This window comes from Danio rerio, chromosome 24, assembly GCF_049306965.1.
Source record: "Danio rerio strain Tuebingen ecotype United States chromosome 24, GRCz12tu, whole genome shotgun sequence".
Classification (NCBI taxonomy): Eukaryota; Metazoa; Chordata; class Actinopteri; order Cypriniformes; family Danionidae; genus Danio; species Danio rerio.
Window position 1 is genome coordinate 2,648,160 of NC_133199.1, and position 25,447 is coordinate 2,673,606.

The 25,447-nt window shown below is 37.6% G+C and overlaps 1 protein-coding gene across 1 annotated transcript in view; it reads right to left on the reverse strand.

The window, feature by feature from the left end:
- Positions 1–825: 825 nt before the first annotated feature.
- The window catches only part of fars2 (phenylalanyl-tRNA synthetase 2, mitochondrial), a gene marked incomplete at its 5' end in the record, with an annotated part of 181,019 nt that continues 156,397 nt past the window's right edge, over positions 826–25,447 (reverse strand). Inside the window, 1 exon segment of the mRNA NM_001105594.1 lies at positions 826–1,035. Coding sequence (NP_001099064.1) covers positions 897–1,035 — 139 coding nt within the window. The 3' untranslated portion in view covers positions 826–896.

Consider the following 25,447-nt stretch of genomic DNA (forward strand, 5'->3'; position numbering starts at 1 on the left):
TAAGAACCAACATTGAATAAAACAAGCCAAAATATATATATCTTAGTCCATATTTGACCCAATGTTGCAATACAACAACCCAACAATTAATTTTTTTGTCCACATTTAACCCAGTGTTGGGTTGACAACAACCCAGATTTCTTTGTCCATATTTGACCCAACATTGAGTTACAGCAACTCAGCATTTTTTAGACTGTTTAATCACTCTAAAAAAAGTTGCGTTGTCGTAACCCAACTTTGGGTCAATGCAGAAACCCAATTTTGATTTGATTTTGAAAATTTATATTTAGGTTTACTTTTGTTTAGGTTTACTTTTTAAGTTACACTTACCAGTATTTTTGTAAATATTTGACCCAACATAGGGTTACAATAACCCAGCTGTATATTCACTCAAGAAAGGTTGAGTTGTTGTAACTTAATGTTGGGACAGATAAGAAACCTAACATTGCGATAATGTTAAAAATTTAATTTAAGTAAAATTTTATAACCCATCTGTTGGGTTATACAACAACCAAGCATTTATAAAAAAAAAATGAACCTTGTATACACTCTATAAACAGCATTTTTTAGAGTGTAGCAGTATCTCAGTGATGCTAAACTCACACTAGCCCATTCAAAGTCAAGGGTCACCAAATGACTAGAAAAATATATTAATTTGTGTTTCACTGAGACTGAAAAGATTTGAACTGTAGCCTAAACTATTACTTTAGTGATGTTGTAGATTGAAAAAAAAAAACACAAGATGATGACTAAATAATATGACTATTTGTAGTTTTGCTGAGTTATGCCGTGTTCCTTTAAGAAACTACAGAGGGAGTCTCCAGCTGAGTGCAGTTGAAGAGTTTCCACATTTAATTAGTTAGAGAAACCTGGTGACGCTGATGTGTGTAAACACATCAGAATCTGCCCTGCACGCCCAGCTCCTGCTCCACCGCTGTCTGGATGGCAGTGTGGACGATGCTCACTTCTTCTTGAGTCAGAGTCCTTTCCATGTGACGGTACACAAGACGGTAACAGTGGCTCACTTTCTTCATCCTAGCAGAGCAGAAAAAGAGAAAGACATCATGAAAATGCTGAAGATCCTCTTTTCTTGAGGCTTTCCCTCCCTATTGTGCACTCTAAGAAGTTATTTAAACCCACACTATAAGAAATTATTGCCTATTTAAATCCAAATTGGGTAAAATATAGACTAACCCCAACATTAGGTTAAATTTGGACCAATTAATTAAATAAATAAATAAATTACCCCGGCAGTTGGTTTAGTTGGTATTACACCCAGAATTAGATTGAAATAACAGTGTTTTGCATAGTGCAAATTGGGTAAAATATGGACTTATTAACTTGGTCCTATTAATTAATTTTTATAAATTAACCCAGCAGTTGTTTTAGTCTGTAATACATACAAAATTGGGTTGAAATAACCCAGCATTTTTAGAGAGCAAATTGAGTAAAATATGAACTAAGCCAAACATTGGGTTAAATTTGGTCCAATTAATTTTTATTTAAAAAAACTAACCCAGCATTTGGGTTAGTTTCTATTATACCCAGAATTTGGGTTGAAATAACCCAGCACTTTTGAGTGCAAATTTGGTAAAATATGGACAAACTCAAACATTGGGTTAAATTTGGGTCTATTTATTTAATTAAAAAAAATAACCCAACATTAAGATAAGTTCCTATTACACTCAGAATTGGGTTGAAATAACCTGGCAGTTTATGGACTAACCAAAACACTAGGTTAAATTTGGTCCTAGTAGTTTAATAAAAAGAAATAACCCAGCAGTTGTTTTAGTCTGTATTACATTGGGTTGAAATAACCCAATATTTTTTTACAGTGCAAATTGGGTAAAATATGGACCAACCCAAACATTAGGTTAAATTTGGTCCTATTCATTTATTATTAATAATAAAAAATTAAACAAACAAATGAAGTTGAGCATTACTAAATGTATTTATTTATTAAATTCAGCTCATTTTAATTGTTTGCGAACACTTACTTAAAAAAAAATTGTAAATCCAATGAATCATTTTAGTGTATGATACAATGATGAATAGACTGAATATAAAGTATTTATTGTAATTTCTGTGATTATCATCTTCCCTATCAGTGGACACTAAAAATAAGTTGCAGAGTCAAGAACTGAATCAGTCTGATTCATAAAATTAATTTGGATATAACTTTGAACACACCTTGTTATTATTGTTCATTTGTTCCTTTGCTGGAAATTAGAACTGAATTTAGAAATAATTTTGAAACCAATCTTTGCGCTTAACAAATTAAATTAAATATGTCGGCTAGTGGATAACTTCAGTGGAGTGAGTTTCCACCCTTTCCCCAAAGTAAAAGAGTAAAGAATAAAAATAAAGGAAAGAGAAAGTAAAAAGGCCGAATGGAGGAGGCTCGTTCTTTATTCTCGCGCTGCAGATGCTCTGTTTAACTGTTTTCTCACTGGTGAAGCGTTCAGTTTTTCCACTTACAAAGTCCGCCATGTAATTAGCAAATGTGCCATGGTGCGAAGCAACTGACTCTTAAAGAGAATGGGAGATGAGACTCTGATTGGTTTAATGCTCAAAACACACCCAGAACTCATGAAGAGAATAAGCCAACCCTGTTAGACCATGCACTGGGGTGCAGAGTGTATTTTTCCATCCTTAAAACAGCATAAGTGGATTCAGACACGCCCTTAATGCTTTAGCGCAGTGCGCTTTAGACTTTGTGCCTAGATCATTAAAATAGAGCCCATTAAGTCATCTGGTGAAATTGTTTTCATATCGAAATGTACATCGAAAAAAATATCTATAAATATTGTGCAGCCCTACTTAATATGGCCAACATAATCAATAATTAATACTTTCAAGGTTAAGACAAGCTAAAACAACACAATTCTTGAGGTTTGTTGGAGGAAAAACTGAATGGTTTTGTGTTCTATATACTTAAATTTGTCAAAACAAGTAATATACCTTAATTCCTTAATGTTGTCTCAACACAAACCCAGCGGTGTGATGGTGTGGAACCCAGCATTTTTAACAGTGCAGAGTTGTTGTTCAAGAGGGAACTTATTTCTGGAATTTCAGCGCTTCTGAAAAAGGGATTCACATTTTTTTTTATTCCCACTGAAGAAATAAAGTCAAACTGGTCTGGAAAGGCTTGACGGCAGCATCTTCACGTCTGGCTGCCATTAAAGTAAGTTTAGTTGTTGCAGTGCAGATATTTCGTTACGCAACAGTGTTTGCGAGGTCAAACTAATGCAGAGATCAAACTGGTTGATGGAGCTGCCAGTCAACAAACTCTCAAACACACGCAGTTCTGCCGCTCTCAGGGGAACAGCTGGATTAACAAAGAACCACAAACTACAAAGTTTTCACTTACACAGCTCTCTCCGGGGACGAGACCAAAGTCAAGCATGATTCCCGCTTTATTGTGCCTGCTGTATGTAAGCAAGACTGCAGACGACTGAGGGAGGGAAAGAAAGCCAAGGTTTTGGACTCTTTATGGAGCAACCAAGTGAAACAAAATGGCTGACAGGCAACTGCAGAAAAAGCAGCTGTTGGGATTCCAGCGCAAACCATCGGGGAGTTGCGAAGCTACATCGGATTCACTTTGCTGATATTGGATCTGCAGCCCATTGGGAACTAAACTGACATAATAATGCATCGGAAAAGCACCCTAAGAAGCCAACAGCTTGAAGTTGCTTAGCGCTTTGGATGAAACTCTGTAAGAGCTATGGATGCTTTCGAGCAATCATTATTTACTATGCAACAACTCAAACCTTTTAAAAATATATATCTTTATTAAATCGTAACTTTACAATTCATTCATTCACTTTCCTTCTAGTTAGTCCCTTATTCATCAGGGTCACCACAGACTTGTTTAAGTGTCCCCTTTAAGGTAAAACCAATTTTAAAATCAACCCAATTAAAATAAAATTAAATACTTAAAACAAGTCAAATGCTAAAGCTAAAGATTCTCCTCTGTGTGTCAGTATTGATAAAGCCCCTCTCAGTAAAACGCATCCTGATGCTGAAGAGGCTATAAATAACCGTCAGATGAGTGTGATCCCTGGAGAAGCTCATCTGTAACGGACTGACACACACAGGAACCATCAAACCTGGAGCTGTGTGAGAAGAGATAATTAATCAAACCGCAGCAAGTGTGAACGAAGAAGAGGTAAAGCGAGAGCAATTAACGTAAACCCAGGAACGACTGAAAACTCCAGCACATAAATAGACAGCTGTAAAAATAGACAGCTATGAATATATCTGTGAAACGTGACGGCTTTCTGTGAAAAACGTTTTTTATGCGAACTCGTGGAGCCGTCGGCTTGCACACACACACACACACACACTGTCTATCAGCCTGAAACACACACATACAAGATGATTTAAGATGATCACAGGGACATGAAGACTTTCACACAGACCAAACAACTAAGCCAGATCATTGGATTAAGCGATTTACATCCAGAACTGAAGTCTCATTTTTGCAATGGTTTCTTTTTATCTCTCACATCAGCATTGAAAATATTTGCTTATACGGTAGCTTTGCAAATGATCACTAACGAAACAACCCCAAGTGTGAATGAAGTGCATTTCCATCAAGTTGTTTGAGCAACTGATGGTGATATTTTTAGCCAGGAGGCACCTTGATGTAAAAACGACCTTAAATACATGTCAAAAATGTAAATCAATTTGATGATAAAACCTCAACGTCCATTCGACATCCACATCCACATCCATTAACCATCAAAGTGACGACACCAAAAGTATTGTAACATTATAATATAAGGACGGTTTTGTTTATCTGAAGGTCCAAATATACACTGGATTTTGTATTCCTACAATGCATTTAAATGACCTTGATGTCAAAACGACATCACTTTGACATCTAACATTGGCACCAAAAACACGTCAAAAATCTGTAATCAATTTTTGACATGCTTTTGATGATGTAATATTGTAGGTCTTTAAGCGGCAGTGAATCCAGAGAAACTGAAATATGTTTCCTCCATATACACTACCTGACAAAAGTCTTGTCACCTATACAAGTTTTATGAACAGCAAATAATAAACTGACTTCTAGTTGATCAGTCGGTACCAGAAGTAAGAAGAAAGGCCTCTAGATTACGCTTAATTGACCACAATAAAATGTAATCATGCTTTGATTTTTGATTATTTAATTAGGACAGTAAGCTCTGACTCTGCTTAGACTAAAGTCTTGTTACTGAACAGAAATAATGTCCAGTATAGAATATAAATTAATGCTGAATATTGTGTCTGACTCCATCATGAGCTTGGAGGACTGCATCCATACATCCTTGCAATCACTTATTAATAAAGTCATCTTTAATGGCGAAGAAAGTGTTCCTGCAGGACTCCCAGAGTTCATCAAGAGTTCATCTTGAATGCCTCCTCCTCCATCTTACCCCATACATGTTCAATAATGTTCATGTCTGGTGACTGGGCTGGTCAATCCTGGAGCAGCTTGACCTTCTTTGCTTTCAGGAGCTTTGATGTGGAGGCTGAAGTATGAGAAGGAGCGCTATCCTGCTGGAGAATTGTCCCTCTCCTGTGGTTTGTAATGTAATGGGCAGCACAAATGTCTTGATACCTCAGGCTGTTGATGTTGATCATCCACTCTGCAGATCTCTCGCACACCCCTATACTGAATGTAACCCCAAACCATGACTTTTCCTCCACCAAACTTGACTGATTTCAGTGAGAATCTTGGCTCTATGTGGGTTCCAGTAGGTCTTCTGCAGTATTGGTGATGATTGGGATGCAGATCAACAGATGATTCATCAGAAAAATCCACCTTCTGACACTTTTCCAAATGATCAACTAAAAGTCAAGCTATTATTTGTTAACTGGGATCTGCATTAATTTAACGAAATATTTTACAATAAAAGAAGATGCTAAATGCAGTGTAAGATTTGCTGCTTATGTCCTGCAAAAAGAACAAAGTCATTTTTTAAATTAATTTAATCCGAACAATCCGATAGTTACAATCATATAAAACGAATCACCTTTCTCAAAAGTTTCACACTAGAGAGAAGATATTGGAGAAGAATTTCTCTCAGGCACAATACAATCCAATACGGCACAGAATGTGTCAAGCTATGCCGCTACTTGTCGGAAAATGTATTGTTACCAGACAAGCTCCATTATTATGAAAACTGAAGTAAGTAGTGTTTCTATTTTTAGCTATCTGCACTGAACAAACCAGCAAAACTAGCCAGAGCTGCAAAAAGGGCAAGTTAAAATCAGAATCATATCCCTCCTGTTAAATTTAAGATATTTTATTTTTTTCCCACAAGTTCTGTTTAATGGAGAGATTTTTTTTTCAATCCATTTCTAAACATAATAGTTTCAGGATGACACTACATAATATTATAGACTATAAAAAGTGAAAACTTAATTTACTTCGACTTGTTACAATTAAATGAATTAAGTTTGACAAACTTAATGTATGACAGTTTTCATTACTACTGTAAATTAAGTTAGTTATTTTAGGTGTAGCATGTTTTAGTAATTTATTTTAGAAAACAAGAATAACAGTACATACAGTACAGTACTAATCATTCAATATAATATTGTAAATCTAATAATAATAGTAAAAAGTACTTTTATTACAGTGTGGATAATTCCCTTCCCTTGTTAAAATAGAAATAATACTTATAATAATAATAATTATTATAAAAATAATGTTTTGTGGTAAATACAAGTATTGTTTATCACTGATAGTAAACAATACTTATAATTGCCACAAATAACTTACTAAAACCTGTTACACCTTAAATAACTAAGTTAATTTATTACTGAAAAAAGTTATAAATTAAGTTTGTCAAAGTTAATTAATTTAATTGTAACAAGTCAAAGTAATTTGTTTAAGTCTCCACTTTTTACAGTGTACTAGATATTTACTAGTGTTCAGACTGAAGTGCAATTTAACAACCTAACTAGGGTAAATAGGCAAGTCATTGTGTAACAGTGGTTTGTTCTGTAGACAATCAGAAAACAAAATATTGCTTAAGGGGGCTAATAATATTGACCTTAAAATGGTTTTAAAAAATTAAAACTGCTTTTATTCTAGCTGAAATAAAACAAATAAGACTTTCTCCAGAAGAAAAAATATTATAGGAAATACTGTGAAAATTCCTTGCTCCATTAAATAAGACTTGAGAATTATTTGAAAAGAATAAATGCCCTGTATACGATGAATCAATCAAGTCAATGTGAGCCAGCATGTTATTTTCCATCAAGGTGTATGGTTTATGCATGGCTTCCTCAGTCTCTTCATTTCGTAAAAAGAACAGCTGACATTTCCAGTGAACACACACACACACACACACACATACACACACACATACACACACACATACACACACAGATGTTCAATAATTCAGTGGCCACAGAAGGAGAACAGTGATCCAAACACACACAACAATTCCTTTTTATTGGAGCTGACTCTGTTTTATTGCCTGGCAAAATTTGGTGTGGGAGTCGGCAGGTGCAGTTACTCATAGGGGCTTTGCTGCGAACGGAAAGGTGTGTGTGACAAACTGCAAGCAAGAAAAAGACAGATATATGAAACCTATGGTGAGTGACAGAAGCAGAACTGAAGCTCAACGAATTTATGAGCAGAATCCGTTTGACGCCTGCTGAGAATTACACTGTAAAAAATGCTGGGTTCCACATAATTGCTTCATGTTGTCCCAACTCATTACTTTAACTTAATTGTTTTAAAAAAAATTAAATGGATTGAACATAAAACAATTAAGCTGTGCCTAAAACATCTTAAAGCTGCTGTATGTGAGTTTTTGGCTCTTCTAAAGCATAAAAATACTATAATATGTTTGCAGATATTAGGTTAACATGCTCAGTGAACATTCTTGTTTATCTGAGAAACAATGCTAAAGTCAGATATTCTGCTTTAATAATGTGTTACGTGCCTGAACGTCTGACTTTGTTTTGGTCTCTATAACCTACACAATGCCTGTTTAGCCAACTATATTTCAGCACTCCGGGTTGCCTTATTTCATTCATTCAGTCAGGAAGTACAACCTCCGGTGGACAGCAGCAGACTCCGAAATGAGATGCAGATTCAGAGTTCCACATGAGGTGGTTATTAATTAGCAGATAATATAAACATTACGAATGTAAACATTAGGTGAACAGGTTACTTTGCAACCCAGTGTCCTAACAACACGCTACATGATGAGATGTGCAGCGATGAGCAGTTTGGCTGTTTACAGCCATTCAGAAGCACCGAATAGTGCACTCACTGCACTCCAACAAAATGGTAAGGTTTATAATCTAAATAATACATATTAAACCTCTTAAACATTATTAAATGCAGATGCTGAATCACTGATATGTGTTGGTTTGCACTGAGTCACAGGTCTAAAGCTCAATGTCAAAGGTTTTTATTTTTCAGATCTGAGGTGAACTATCTGCTGCAGCTTTCAGTAGTATGGCAATAAATGTCATGCGAAATGGCATTAAAACTCACATTATTAGCATTTAACAATGAAAAAGTACATGAGGTGTACCTGAGGGGATCATTGTCAGTTTTCTGTTGTTCACCTGTGAGAAATATATACATTTTAGGTGTTGGTTAGGACAGAAACTCCTTTTAATTTCTTTTGGAAAATATTCCTTCTATCGCATGTCGCTGCTTTTATTTAGAACACGACTTAAATCAGCCTTTAGTACGGTGGCCGCGCTGCTTTAAATACACAAACAACTGAAGAAACACGCAGCAAATTGTTTTTCCACAACAATTTCTTAATTTGCAGCGTGTTAAGCTCTCTCGGCCACCGTACTTTAGGCTCTAATGTCAGACTCGCTCCTGTTGATGTGGTCAATCTGGCAACCTGCGCTTGTGTATGTTCTGAACCAGGAGTGCAATACCTAGTTCAACCACTGGGTGTCAAACTTACATACTGCACCTTTAACATTGGGGTTGTTTCAACTCATATTAAATTAGTAGTTTGAATAAAGAGTAAAAGTCATTTTTTGGCTAAACCACTTTTCTGCATGCATGAGAAAACAGAAATCTCCAGCTGACACTGTCATATATTATTTTCAAGATTCATTTGTTTTTTTTCTGAACATTACAGATGCACATTTATAAACAGCGTCAGTATATAGTCTATTTTTGATTTATTATGGGCATACATGAATGCTTTTTATGTGGATATTTCTCACAGTTGCTCTTCCGACCATTAATTAGGGATGTTAATAGAGCACAAAAATGCCAGGAAGCCATAGAGATTCATTAAACAGCATTAGTAATGTAATAAATTAAACACGGGTTTGCTCATTTCCAGCTCACAGTTATTTTTATGAGCAAACATATACATTACAGACAATAGCATAAATATAGTATAAAGTCTTTTACATCTGGAACTGAACACTGAGTTTCCACACTTTGCAGAAAGCATTTAATGCACAATGAAGCAGGTTAAATATGCAAGTAATGACTGACTCAAGCTTATTGAATTATGAGAAAATAATGCATGGTCGTAGGAATAATGGACAGCCTTATTGTGCATTTTTTTTCTATTGGCTCAAGTCAGGGGATCACGATGATTTTTAAAAACCATTTTAAGGTCAATATTATTAGCCCCCTTGAGCAATATATTTATTTCGATTGGCTACAGAACAAACTACTGTTATACAATGACTTGCCTAATCACCCTAACTTGCTTAAGTAACCAGTTAAACCTTTAAATGTCCCTTCATTATGTTTAGAAATGTGTTGAAACAGATATTGGGGGAATACAATTTTGAAAAGGGCTAATAATTCTGACTTCACTTGTATATCTTCTCTTTAATTGCTGTTTACTGGTTCGGGTTAGGTCATGTGATTGAATCGTCTTCATATATGTATAAGCTTTGCTTTCCCCACAACATGACTCGCTAGCAAACACACATATCAACAGTTGCACGTATCAAAACCAGACAATGCCAAAAGCAACACAATTCAGAGGCGTTCCTTTATGTTTTAAGTAACCCAGGCTCATTATTAAGAAGTACCCCTGTATACGATTCTGCAGAGCGCCAAATACATCCCAGGAGATATGTTTTTTTTTTTTTTGCAGTTTTTGTTTTCTCTAATCCACAAGAGGTCGCTGTGTATGGTTTTTAAGATGTCAAATTTCTCTCGCGAGTGCCATTCACTCTTGCTGTTCTCGCGTGAATCCACCAGAGGTCACTGTCAACTGACTGACTGACCAACCGACTGACCACACTCTTAGAAATAAAGGTATGCGAGCTGTCACTGGGGTTGCATCTTTTGAAAATGTACAAATTAGTAGCTAGATGGTCCATATTAATAGCTCAAGGGTACATATTAGTAGCTAAAAAGTACAAAAGTCTTCCTCTAAAAATTTGAAGTTACTAATATATAGTTTTGAGGTACCAATATGGACCTTTCAAGTACAAATGTATACCTATTGAAAAGGTACCAACCCAAGTGACAGCAATAGCCCCACCCTTCTCCTTCACTAAACCCAACCAACAGTGTTTTCAAAAGCAATCCAGAAAAAGAAAAGCCCTTGCCTGACTTTAACCACGTTTTTAGATCTTACCACATTCTCACCCTGTTATTTACTTGTATACTTAATTTGTTTGCCTTTTGTTTTTGTTTTACCTGCTTTCTGGAACCGTTCTGGAACCGAGTGGTCAACTCCTTTCTGTGTCTCAAGTACCTGACGTTGGCGGCGAGCTACTGGGCAAACTAGTACAGCGGAAAAAGCTGTCCACATGGATTTAAGTGGTCAAGTGGTAGCGCAAAAAGTAACACTAGCTGTTGGTGCCGTCATACCACCTCGTAGGGCTCATCTTAAAGGCAAAATACAGCCATGCAAATCTCTGCCTACAAAATTTGCGCTCTCCAGAAATGTAGACAGGGGTATATTTTTACAATGCGCCTGTGTTAGTTTTAAGGCATGCTTTCAGCATATCATTTATGCAGACAACGTGAAAAAAACGCACAACAGAAGTGCAGAAGTGTGCTTGACGTCCTCATAGTGCAGACACACAGACGCTAAAGGCCATGGTGACAGATAGCACAGTTTCTCTGTGTCGTCTGGGCGTGCAGGTTCTGTCACGGTAATATCAGGGCCTCATTTTTAGCAGGGTTTCAGCATGGCCTTTGCCTCTGCATCCAGTAATTGGGTGCAGTTTTCCAAGACACCGCCTGACTACATGCTGCAATTTAAGAGACATAGACAGACACAGCATGACTCCTCTGTTCTCGGCTTTAAAACCATGCTGGCGTCTGTTGCACAGAGGTAAGAATATGCTTTATTTTTTACATTACTCTGCTACTGCGTCTGCCACTAATTCATTTTAATGGATTTGGTTTAGGGGCCTCAGTGGTCTCAGACCACCCGTTTGAAAAATAATGATTCAGTCCAAGTACAGAATTTGCATGTATTTGCATCTTGCATTTGTTTTTTGTTGTTTCTTTGTTCCCTTTATTATTTTTTCATTTTTTTTATAAGTGTGTGAAAGAGTCGGGACTTAACATCCTATTAAATGCAAATGAGAAAGTCTTATTTTTTTACAGTGTGACTTTAACTGTTAGTAAACAGTAACCACACCTAATCATCAGAATAAACAAACCAAGAAATGTGTGTTCGTCATATTGTTATCATGAAATACCGCCCAGCCTTTGTATATGCTAGATCAACTCAACAGATACGAAGACTTGCTGCATGTCAAGTGTAAGACAGGAGTAATGGACATCTCCAGTTTCCTTCATGGAAGCCATTTCTGGAAGTAGGTCTGCAGAAAATCCCATGATAACCATTTGGTTTCCAGAAAGGCAGAGATTGTGTAACATGACCCTCCCTACTGGTTGAAGCTCTCAGAAACATGGAGACGAGCAGACAGAGAAGCCAGTCAATGGGCAGCTAATGATTTTAACCAAGCCAACACTGCCAGCACTCAAGCAAAGTGACTTCCGTGGAAAAAAAAAGAGATAATGCTTCACCAAATGGACAAGTTTTCACCATTATGTGTCTTCACGCAGCTAAAAAGTCAAATCAAAGTCAGTATGCTCAGCGAGGGGAAAAACACAAAGGGCTTTTCTCTCCAAAACCTAATAAGCAAATGCATAAAGAGGATTTTAATTGTTATGCTTGTTCCTGAACAATTCTGTGTTCAAAAGCAGCATTTCAAGTTCAAACTCTGCAGAAAACCCCTGAATGTACTGTTAGAGTGTCTACTACCAAATTAATTTAGCATTTAAAAAGGACAAAAATCATTTTTATAAGGGGTTTAAACACAGCTGTGAGGCAGCAGTGTGAGATAATAACCAGCTTTCAATGGTGACAATCTATTAGTTTATTTTTTATCTGTCTGCAGAAACACTTTGATTGGCATTCTCCCTTTGTGTCATCAGAATGGCCCCACCCACTAGTGACCATCTCATTAGCATGTGATGTTAGTCTTGTTTTTGAATCTGCCACTATGCTGACACACGGGTGTTGGTAGCTCCGCCCTCTTTTGAAAAGAGCACAATCTCATTTGAATTTAAAGTGATAGCCACCAAAATGGCACAATTTGAATCAAAGCCTAAAAGCGTCAGTTTCAGAGAGTTACAAAAGATTATCTTTGGGGTATTTTAAGCTGAAACTCATTCATATACACACTCAATAGACATCAGAAAGTTATTTTACATCATGTAAAAAGGGGCATAATAGGTTTCCTTTAAAAAACATGTGAAATTTGCAATGTTTATGTTGCTAGCACACATTGTTTTTCTTTAGGTGAACAAGTCATATATTCAGTTAAAGGGCCATGAAACCCCCTCGTTTCAGCAGGGTGTTTTCACACCTCTACTTTGGAAAAACTCAGAGAAGTGGGCGTGTCCAGCTTTGTTTAGGGGGGAGTGTCGGAGGAAGAAAAGAGGCATGGTGTGGGAGTGTCTATTTGGGCACGCTCTGACTTTCAGAGTCAAAACACACACCCACACAGGGGACAAAGTGACTGTGTTTACATGGACATCTGTAGTCGAGTTATTTGCCAAATTATTCAATGGTGGACTTTAACTGCAGTTTGGCTCTTTCATTCAGAGAATTCATTCATGCCCCTCGCGACAAACGAGATATTTGATTCGAGGAACTGCTGTAAGCGTGTATTTTTCATGCAATATTTGATACCGCACGGCGAATAAGAGAATAAAAACCCTCAGCATTTCCCGGAAACTTAGATGCACACGGCAGGTAGCGTCAGAAAGCCATGTGTGTTATTCCGGTCACTAAATGCGGTAAAAATCCTACACGAGGTTAAAGTTTGGTTGTGGTGCTAAAATGTTTACACTCGGTGCAATAGTTCGATACGAACAAACTGAATAAACAAAGAGTGCTGGTCGCTCACTTACCAAATCTGTAGAGACAGGACAATCACCAGCAACTAAAGCCGCGTCTTTATTAAGAGGAGACTAATGTTACAAGCGAATCCGGATCTCAGCGTTTGCAGATGAGAACAGCTCTCAGGTAAACAATAATCCTCCTTAGACACGTAAGTTATTGTTGTTGAGCGTCGCGTACACTGTTAATCCACACGTGACTCCAGCTGAGCTCTCACAGAGAGAAAATGAAAACGAAACTTCACTGCAGCAAACTATAAAAGCAACACTTCACGCTTGTTTTGCCAACACAACGTGGCGTGTCTGTCGTCTAAACACTGTGACAGTAATAAATATTAATGAAGTTGCACAATAGAGCGTGCTGATTGGTTTAAACCAAGCCTTACTCATGCATTAATGCAGCACACTGTAAGACGTAATAAGACTCACTCTGGCACAGACGTCCAGTCTGCACGCTGGAATACACGCTATTATGTCATGACCGTGACGCAGCTTCAAAAATTCCTTTCAAACCGGAAGTACGAACTTGCTTGAAATAACGCAAAAACAACCAATTTACACTTTTTAGTGAAATATAGGTGTCCTAATAGTGTTTTTAGCAGTGTGGGACACATATACCACTGTTTTGGTGTTTCGTGACCCTTCAAATCCTCAAAGTCTGAGCATCTGCTCATACTAGCATCTTGAAAAATATCTAGTCAAATATTATGTGCTGTCATCATGACAAAGATAAAAGAAATCAGTTATTAGAAATGAGTTATTAAAAATGTATGTTATGAAAAAAAATCTTGTCTGTTAAAACAAATTGGAGAAGAAACATTTATGAGGACTAATAATTCTGATTTTAACTGTATCTAAATGTCAAATGCTAAATATAGTCGTTTGCGAACAGATGCATTGACTGCGGATCAACGTCACACTTCCATCCCACCTTCACAACACCTCAGTAAACACAACAAGGATTGCCTGCTAAGAGGATTTGGCTTTGACTTTCATGGCCTCTGATGACAAGGCAGACTATGAAAGAAACCAGAAGACATTGGTTTCATCAAAGCCACGACAGTGTTTCTCTCCAGCAGAAGAACTGAAGAAATCAATTTGCATTCCATTAAGAGTCGCAGACTTGGGCATCCAGACCCGCGGCAGACCAAGCTCTTGTCTGTATTAATCCAACAACTAATTTATTTTCTAATCATACCTGACAAAAAATGGAGGGTTACGGAGAGCAGCTCTTGTTTTTTTCGGCGCTAGGGGAAGCGGACGTGCGGATGGAAAGGGCGATCTGAAGGAGACTCCGGGTTATGTTTGGTTGAATGTTACATAAACACAGACTGAGCAGCACTTCACTTCTAAGAGGAGAACAATCATGCTGAAAGAGCCTATTAATACTACACAAGCTGAGACCTATTGGACTATTTTTTAATGTACAACCCCAAATCAGAAAAAGTTGGGACAGTATGGAAAACACAAATAAAGAAAGTAGGGATTTTTAAATAATGATGTAATTTGAAACAGGTGGTGTCAACAGGTGATTGCAATTATGATTTGGTACAAATGCAGCATCCAAGAAAGGTCTAGACCAGGGGTGCCCAAACTCTGTCCAAGAGGGCCTATAACTTGTCTGGAAGTTTCTAGTACACCTAGACAGAGCTTGATTAGCTGGTTCAAGTGTGTTTAACTGGGGTTTGAACAACTTTAAAATATGCAAAACACTGGTTTGGACACCCCTGGTCTAGTCCTTTAGGAGCAACGATGGGCCAAGTTATGCTGGTTTGCGAACAAATACCTGAGAAAATTATTGAGATGTTTAAAAACAATCTTCCTCAAAGATAGATAGGAAGACATTTGGATATTTCACCTTCAATAGTGCAGAATATCATTAAAAGATTCAAGGAATCTGGAGGACTTTCATTGAGTAAAGGACAAGGGCGCAAGCCTAAGCTGAACAACCACGATCTCCGATCCCTCAGGTGGCGCTGCATCAAGAATCCTCATTCATCTATAAGTAATATCTCCACATCTCAGGACTACTTTGGCAAACCTATGTCAAATACCTTAATACAAATGCCAGTAAAAACTGTACAGTGCTAAATGAAGGCCCTATGTTAACAGTGTCCAAATGGATTTTAATGAAAAGGTTTTTCTAAAAAGTTTCAAGTTATTCTTCTAAAAATAAGCTTAAATCTTTTATATGGTGGCACGGTGGCTCAGTGGTGTCACACTGTCGCTTAACAGCAAGAAGGTCCCGGCTGAACCAGTTGGCATTTCTGTGTGGAGTTGTTGCATGTTTTCCCCATGTTGGCATGGGATTCCTATGGGTGCTCCGGTTTCCCCCACAATCCAAACACATTCGCTATAGGGGAATTGAATAAACTAAATTGGCCATAGTGTATGAGTGTGCGCGCGAATGAGTATGTATGGGTGTTTCCCAGTACTGAGTTGCGGCTGGAAGGGCATCTGCTGGGTAAAACATAAGCCGAAGGAAAACAATGAATTATTTTTATACAATTTTTTTTTGTTTTTTTTGGAATTCTCACTCTAAAAATGAGGGGTTATTTCAACTTAATTTTAGGTAAAATATGGATAAAACTAATTACTTGGTTATTTGTTTTAAATTAGACTAATAGGCCAAACTTTAACCCAGTGTTTGGGTTTGTAACTGTTTTATCTAATTTGGATTTAAATAAACTATAACATTTTCTTTAAGTGAAAATTTGACTTAAATTAATGTATTTAATAAAAACTATTAAATGCTAATAAAATGATCTATTTTTGATTTGAAAATGTACAGTCTAAAAAACAACAGGTTGTATAAATCCAATGTTGGGTCAAATTTGGACAAACCCATCATTTATTAAAAACCCAACTGGATTAAAATACATAATTCAAATTGAAAGCAAAAAGGTTTGTATATATTTGACCTAAAATTGTGTTAATACAGTCCAGCATTTTAAAGTGTACAAAAAGTTTCATGGACAGTCTTTCTAATATACCGTAGTAATTGTTGAGTTCCGTAAGGTTTCATAGACAGTCTTTTTTTAATATTCATTCATTCATACATTTATTCATTTTTCTTTGGCTTGAACCACCAACTATTCCAGCATATGTTTTACAAAGTGGATGCCCTTCTGGAAAACACCCATACAATCTCACATTCACACACACACTCAGACACTATGGCCAGTTTAGTTCATCAATTACCCTATAGCTCTGTGTTTGGAAACTGGAGCACTCGTAACCCACGCCAACACGGGGAGAACATCCAAACTCCACACAGCAATGCCGACTGGTCCAGCTGGGACTTAAACCAGCGACCTTATTGCTGTGAGGTGACAGTGCTAACCACTGAGTCACCGTGCCACCCTCTTTCTAATATTCATTCATTCATTTTCTTGTCGGCTTAGTCCCTTTTTTAACTTGGGTTGCCACAGTGGAATGAACCTCCAACTTATCCAGCACATTTTTTTACGCAGCGTATGCCCTTCCAGCCACAACCCATCCCTGGGAAAACATCCACAAGCACTCATTCACACGCACTCATACACTACGGACAATTTAGCCAACCCAATTCACCTGTACCACATGTCTTTGGACTGTGGGGGAAACTGGAGCACCGGGAGGAAACCCACGTGAATGCAGGGAGAACATGCAAACTCCACATAGAAACACCAACTGAGCCGAGGATCGAACCAGCGACCCAGCGACCTTCTTACTGTGCCACTGCTTCACCCCTCTTTCTAATACACTATAGTAATTATTAAGTTTCATAAAGTTTCATGGATAGTCTTAATAATACAGTAATTCCACAGTTGTAGGTTTGATTCAAATGGAAACAATTAAAATGTGTAGTTTCAAATCAATGCAAGTCATTTGGATGTAAAAACACATTCTTAAGTCACTATTTATGAACAGACGTTACAACATTATAGTGTTATGTCCTATAAACCCTACACTGTAAAGTCAATTGATCACAATGGCAGAGTTTACAAGACTGATGCAGTGGCTCATCCTACCCCAGTCTCTGTCCTAGCAGTCCAACCCCAGAAACACACAAACTTGACTCTCTGCTCCATTTTTAGCGCTCTGAATTGTGCTCCCGACCCACATCAGGAGGGACAAATAAAAAAAGAGACAACGTTCATGAGAAAATAATGAAGCTAATTAAAAGGAAAGTGCCTCGGATGATGGGAAGAAAAAACTTTGGGGAGATCAAATTAAAATTCCAGCTCAGAGGGAAGTCTAGAGGCGTAGAAGGAGTCGCTGAATTATTAAGATCTCTGTCATAAAAGCGGGGAAGCACCTCTATCAATAGAGCAGCTTGAGGAAGGTGATGCTGCGCCGCTTTCATCCACCTGCCGGATCCACCAAAATAGCAATAAAACAAGTGCAAAGAGGTGAATCTGTGGCACAAAAGACTGATCTCAGATGCTTCAGAGTGACTGTAATGGACACGATGTTAATGTTGTTGAGGAAACATCAGAGATTAATACTCAAGCACATCTGAGAGCCTGAGCACGGAGAATTAGGATTCAAACACTGATGAATGCGGATTTGTTTAACTGTTAAAGCAACACTAGACTTTTTTTGGAAATAGGCTAATAAACGGTTGAGTTTTACCAGTTTTGAATGCATTCTGCTGATTTCCAGGTCTGGTGGTTTTAGCTTAGCTTAGCATAAATCATTAAATCAAATTAGACTATTAGCATTTAACAAAAAAATTCTATGATTTTCGATAATTTTGACACGGCTGGGATGATAATCCACACCTCCAAAATCAGAGGCCACGGTGTGCCACCGGAAAAAGGCGGTTTGCCATTTCCAGGTTGGAGGAAAGTTCTTACCTCAGGTGGAGGAGTTCAAGTAATATCGGGGTATTGTTTACTACTGAGGGAAAGATTGAACGTGAAGGATGGAATGCAGCGGCAGCAGTAATGTGGTCGATGTACTGGTCTGCTGTGGTAAAGGAGGAGCTGAGCCGAAAGGCAGGGCGCACCCTAAAGATAGGGTGAGAAGCTGTCACCCGGGAGGAGCTCAGAGTAGAGCCTGACGCTCCATCGCGAGATCAGTTTCGGATGCCTGCTGGATCTAAAGGAACCCCAGGCTTCCCTCTCCCCAGACCCTTCCTCCAGCTCCTCCAGGGGGCTCCAGAGGTGTTCCCAGGCCAGCCAAAAGACCTAGTCTCTCCAGGTCTTCACCATGGCCTCCTCCTAGTGAAACTTACCTGGAACACCTCCCTAGCTAGGCGTCCAGGAGGCATCCGAAACAGATTCTGGAGCCGCCTTGGAGGATGTGGAGGAGCAGAGGCTGACAGAGCTCCTCACCCCATCTATAAGGGTGCGACCTTCCACCCTCTGAAGGAAATTAATTTGGGCCGATTGTGTCCGAGATCTAGTCCTTAAGGAAGAAATTACTTATTTTTGGCATATTAATTCATAAAGGGCACCCATTTTACCCCTTTTAAAAAGGTTTAATATTAATATTATAGTTCTTCTGACTGTGCCAGTTTAGGTTCAGTTCAAAACACAATTCAGATTTGTTTAGTATAATGTGTTAAAAAGAGTTATTTTGGGGACGTGTACACGGGTCTTTGTTTTAGGGGTGTGTTGCTCCACATGAAAATTAGTTTCGACTTACTGCCCAACTTAACATGGTTAATTAGTCTTAAAGGCTTCTCCACACCGTGTTTCTGCACGGAACAAAACTGCGGCAACTAAAAAAAGTTATGCCAACTGTGTGCTAGTTTAATTTTCCGAGCTTGAACACCGAGACTAATAACCACGCACACTGGATTAACTTTGACTGAGGCTATCACTAGGGCAAGTTCTGTATTTCCAATGGAGGGATGCGCACGCGAAGCAACATGCCCACACTTTACAGCCGCACCTAGCTGACATGACAAGGAGCTTCTATGACCGCGGGAAATACAAACGGCTGAAGTTTAGAGAATACACAATGAAAAGTACACTTGTTTGCAAACCCACCTAAAGTTACAAACAATGGTGCCAATCAGAGCGATCATGTGGTGAATGTTGATCCGCCAGCCGAGATCAATCCAGAAAGACTCAGTGGATCAGCTGTTTTTAATGGCCCCAATCTCGATATGTTGCGTTCACAGTGTGTTGAGTGCAAATGGCTGTTAAATGTAAAATCTCTGTTGCTCATTCGCAGGAAGACGATGAAGGCTCTTATGTTGAGCCCAATGAGCCTTACGTCTAAAAAATAGAGCAAGAGTGTTTCTTAAATGACGCTGAAAATGGCGGATGTGAAACAACAAACTAAGGAAGTGGTAATGCGCGCCTGTCAATCAATATTGGTGGGCGGGAGGACCACACTCCTACATCAAGTTGCGGTCGGGCTTAAAATGCTCCAATTGGTCCACAGTTTATATGTTGTTAAATTGAAAAAAAAAAAAAGACTGGATGTGCTTATATCACCTCAATATGACGGTATATACACTATACCTACACACATGTCTGTCCAAACAGCTTGAAAAGTAGATTTTTCACCATAGGTGCCCTTTAAAAACAATTTGTAATACTGTGAAAACAACTCTCTCTGACATACCGTAAGTAAGTAGGTTAAGATTAATTGAACGAGAGCTCAGGGTTTATCAGATGGCAATTTAACCTTGCTTTCTGAAATACACCCCTGAATATTTGAGTCACAACATCGGCTGTGTTTACCCTCTGTAATTTGTCACTGCATCGCATAAACACCAACTGCATGCAAAGTCTGAATTAATGATTGATATTAAAAAGTGTGACAATGCACCTCCTCAGACAAAACTTCATGTTTCATATTTCATGGATAGTGTAAGACAACAAAGACAGACCTAGATGGGTAAGAAGCCGATTTGTATCCTGCTGATTATGGCGGATAAAGTTTTAATCAAGAGGATCCTTTTCAATCTTTAATGGGGAAAAAACTGTGGAACAAATGAATTATTAATGTAGTGTAATTCTGCATATTTATGGTCGCCGCTCTTCTGACAGTATCATATCAGATACGCTCTTTTAATATAGGCCCAAAGTCAAGTCTGTGCATGCATTAAAGCCAACAAGCTGAATGACTCATGACATTTTAAAAGAGAAAATGTGGTTAAAAATTGCAGAATTAATATGTAAGGGGAAAAAAGGAAAGAATAAATGAGTAAAATTTCATACTGGCATAAATATTAACTGAAAATAATACATGTATTGATCCCTATAAATGAGTGTTATTTTTAAACCTTACATAAAAGCAGCACAGGTTTGTTAGGCATCTAAAACTAGTTATTTAATTAACGTTTAAGAGCATGACAAAAGCAGCAAAACAATAAATCATTACAGATTTATAAATATTTAAAACTGAATGTTTTATTGGTGTTTAAGAAAACAGCAAAATCAGTAAAATAATACAATTGAAATCACTAAATGTTCAGACTTTTAAAATAAAAATGTTTTTAAAAAATGGTGAGATGTTAAATATTTAGGGCTCTATCTTAACGATCTAGGCACAAAGTCTAAAGCGCATAGTGCAAAAGCATTAAGGGCATGTCCGAACTCACTTTTGCTATTTTAAGGATGAAAAAATACGCTCTGCACATGAAGTGTGGCCAAAAAACTTGTATCCAAACACACGTCCTGTTCCTTTGCCCCATTTGGTGATGCAGACGACTCCAAAACCCGACAGGTGGACAAACCTAAACTTGTATTAATTAAAAGAGATACAAATATGCAGATAATAAATAATTCTGCTAAAAATAAACTAATGAATAAACTAAACATCCCAAGTTTAGCTTGTTTTTGCCAAGAAGACTATGTTTAGATGTCTATTAGGCGTCTATTAAACACAGAATTGTTTGCTGGTAATCGTTATAATTAACCTAGTTAAGGCTTTAAATGTCATTTTAAGCTGAATACTAGTGTCTTGAAGAATATCTAGACTAATATTATGTGCTGTCATCATGGCAAAGATAAAAGAAATCAGTTATTAGTAACTGTTATGTTTAGAAATGTGCTGAAAAACCATCTTCTCTCCATGAAACATACATAATAATTCTGACTTCAACTACAGTATATTTTTGCTAATATCTCCAGTATATCCACTAGCAGCATGTGAAAGCAATAAACCAGGGATCACCAAACTTGTTCCTTGAGGTCCGGTGTCCCGCAGATTTTAGCTCTAACCCTAATCAAGCACACCTGAACAAGCTAATCGAGGTCTTAGGTATACTTGAAACACCAAGGGAGATGCGTTGAGGTAATTTGGAGCTAAACCCAGCCTCCCAGGCTGATCTCAGGAGGAAACGTAAGTATTTTACGTTTTATCAGTTTAGTCGCTAATTCGTAAAAATTTGTACAAGTTCATTCGTATGAAAATGTACGATTTTAAAAAGCAGGCGTGGCACCCAACCCCACCCCTAACCCCAACCGTCAATGTGTGATGAGCAAATCGTTCTAAATTGTACGAATTAAATCGTACGAATTCATTCGAATTAGCCACTAAATCAAAAAGTTACGAATTGCCGTGGGATTGCGTTGGACCTCCATGAACGAGATTGGTGACTTCTGCAATAAACAAAGGTGTCAGATGCTTCACACATCAGTGCTACCTAAAAGGGCAAATCGTTCCCAGAGTAAATAGTCAAAAGTCTGACTACGCAAGAACAAAAAACAACAACATAAGCCAAAGAAACCCCATGCCATTATCTTAGAAATATGTTTCAGCATCTAACAGTCCCTTTCTCCAGAACAGAGTGATTTGTCGCTGAGCAGCAGCTTCTCGTGCTCTTATTCAGCAGATGACAGACTTAAGGCTGAAAACTGTGCCGTATCATAAATAATTATGACAAGAAGAACAAAGCAATAGAAGAACAAAGGATTTATTTCGCAAGCTGAAGGGGATGCAGGGACGGAGCGGACTGGACCGCAGGCCGGAGGGGAACATTAGCATGGATAAATGCACACAGATCCAGTGCAGCTGAATGGGACCCACCGGAAACATGGAGATTCGGTCACAGAAGCCAGTTTTCTCCCAGATGGATGCGAGTGTAAAGACGGCAGTAAAGACTGCGATACACACGGGCGGACACACACACACAGAAAAAAAGCTATCAATTCTTTATGGACATGAAGCAGATCTGAGAGCGTATCATAGTCACCTACTCATTTGAACATGAACCCATAAAACCATTTTACCAAGAATTAGCATGTTGTTAGCATCTTTCTAGTATCACTTAGCATGTTACCATGATTCTAGTATAAATTAGCATGTTGGTAACATGTTTCTAGTATGAACTGGCCTATTGTTAGCACGTTTCTAGTATAAATAAGCATGTTGTTATGTTTATAGTATGAATTAGCAAGTTGCTAGCATGTTTCTAGTATGAATTGACATGCTCTTAGCATGTTTATAGTTTAAATAAGCATGTTTTAGCATAATAGTAGTATTAATTAGCATGTGGTAAGCATGTTTCTAGGATGAATTAGCATGTTGCCATGATTCTAGTATGAATTAGCATGTTGGTAGCATGATTGTAGCATGAATTAACATGTTGGTTACATGTTTCTAGTATAAACTGGCCTGTTGTTAGCATGTTTCTAGTATAAATAAGCATGCTCTTATGCTTGAAGTATGAATTGGCAAATTGTTAGCATGGTTCTAGTCTGAATTGGCAGGTTGCTAGCATGTTTCTAGTAAGTAGCAGCATGTTGTCAACATGATTCCAGTATGAGTTAGCATGTTGTTAACATGTTTCTAGTATGAATTGGCATTTTGTTAGCATGTTTCTTCAACAAATAAGGATGTTGTTATGCTTCTAGTACGAATTAGCATGCTGTTGGCATGTTTCTAGTATGAATTAGCATGTTGCTAGAATGACTGTAGCATGAATTAACATGTTGGTAGCATGTTTCTAGTATGAATCGGCATGTTAACATGTTTCTAGTATGAATTAGCATGCTACCATTATTCTAGTATGAATTAACATGTTGCTAGAATAATTGTAGCATAAATTAACATGTTGGTAGCATGTTTCTAGTATGAATTGGCATTTTGTTAGCATGTTTAAATAAGCATGTTGTTAACATGTTTCTAGTATGAATCGGCATGTTAACATGTTTCTAGTATGAATTAGCATGTTACCATCATTGTAGTATGAATTAACATGTTGCTAGAATGATTGTAGCATAAATTAACATGTTGATAGCATGTTTCTAGTATGAATTGGCATTTTGTTAGCATGTTTAAATAAACATGTTGTTAACATGTTTCTAGTATGAATCAGCATGTTAACATGTTTCTAGAATGAATTAGCATGTTACCATCATTGTAGTATGAATTAACATGTTGCTAGAATGATTGTAGCATAAATTAACATGTTGGTAGCATGTTTCTAGTATGAATTGGCATTTTGTTAGCATGTTTAAATAAACATGTTTTTAACATGTTTCTAGTATGAATCGGCATGTTAACATGTTTCTAGTATGAATTAGCATGTTACCATCATTGTAGTATGAATTAACATGTTGCTAGAATGATTGTAGCATAAATTAACACATTGATAGCATGTTTCTAGAATGAATTGGCATTTTGTTAGCATGTTTAAATAAGCATGTTGTTAACATGTTTCTAGTATGGATCGGCATGTTAACATGTTTCTAGAATGAATTAGCATGTTACCATAACTGTAGTATGAATTAACATGTCGCTAGAATGATTGTAGCATAAATTAACATGTTGGTAGCATGTTTCTAGTATGAATTGGCATTTTGTTAGCATGTTTAAATAAGCATGTTGTTAGCAAGTTTCTAGTATGAATTGGCATTCTCTTAACATGTTTCTAGTATAAATAAGCATATTGTTACGCTTATAGTATGAATTAGTAGATTGTTAGCATGTTTCTAGCAAGAATTAGCATGTTACCATGATTCAAGGCTGAGTCAGCATGTTGATAGCATGATTGTAGCATGAATTGACATGCTCTTAGCATGTTTCTAGAATAAACAAGCATGTTGTTACGCTTCTCGTATGGATTAGCATGTTGTTAGAATGAATGAAGTAAGTTTGTTTGAAGGTTAAAGCTTGAAATGTGTGGACTGGACCGCAGGCCGGAGGGGAACATTAGCATGGATAAATGCACACAGATCCAGTGCAGCTGAATGGGACCCACCAGAAACATGGAGATTCGGTCACAGAAGCCAGTTTTCTCCCAGATGGATGTGACTGTAAAGACAGTGTTTGCTCTGAGCAAGTCCACCGTGGCGTGACGACGATACACACGGGTGGACACACACACACACACACAGAAAGAGCTATCAATTCTTCATCGATATGAAGCAGATCTGAGAGTGTATGACAGTCGCCTACTCACCATCTGCTCTGCCAGCGAGAGGCTGAAGCGTCTTTTCGGTGAATCATGTGAACGTAAGCGCTGTATGTGCAACAAAAAAGAGGCCTGTACTGTAGCCGTATGATCCAAATATGGGAGATTCACTTTGACATCCTCATAAATGCTTTATTGATTGACTATTAAATAAAACTGAATGAACATGCTACAATCATGCTATTAACATGCTGACTCATGGTAACATGCTAATTCATGCTAGAAACATGCTAACAATCTACTAATTCATACTAGATGCGTAACAACATGCTTAAGCACTGTGGCGACCCCAGATTAATAAAGGGACTAAGCCAAAAAGACAATGAATGAACGAATCTTCAAGTGTTGTTTTACCATACAAGTACTGGGTGTGGCTAGAGAAATTGAACTGTGATAAATCAGAGTTAAGGTATGGGCTGGGAGGATTGGGGACATTTTGAATTATGTTGACCCTTATTAAAAATGTTTATTTTAAAATTGCTTGATGTGTTTAAGGTGGCATGGTGGCTCAGTGGGTAGCACTATGGCCTCACAGCAAGAAGGTTGCTAATTTGGGTCTCGGTGGGACCAGTTGGTGTTTCTATGCGTATAATTGGTGTCTATATAAACATACTCATTAAGTTTTTCTTTCATTACCTGAGCAAATAGGAATGCAAGAATATATTTGTTGTACTCTCCCTTTCATTGCACTCTAAGTTTAC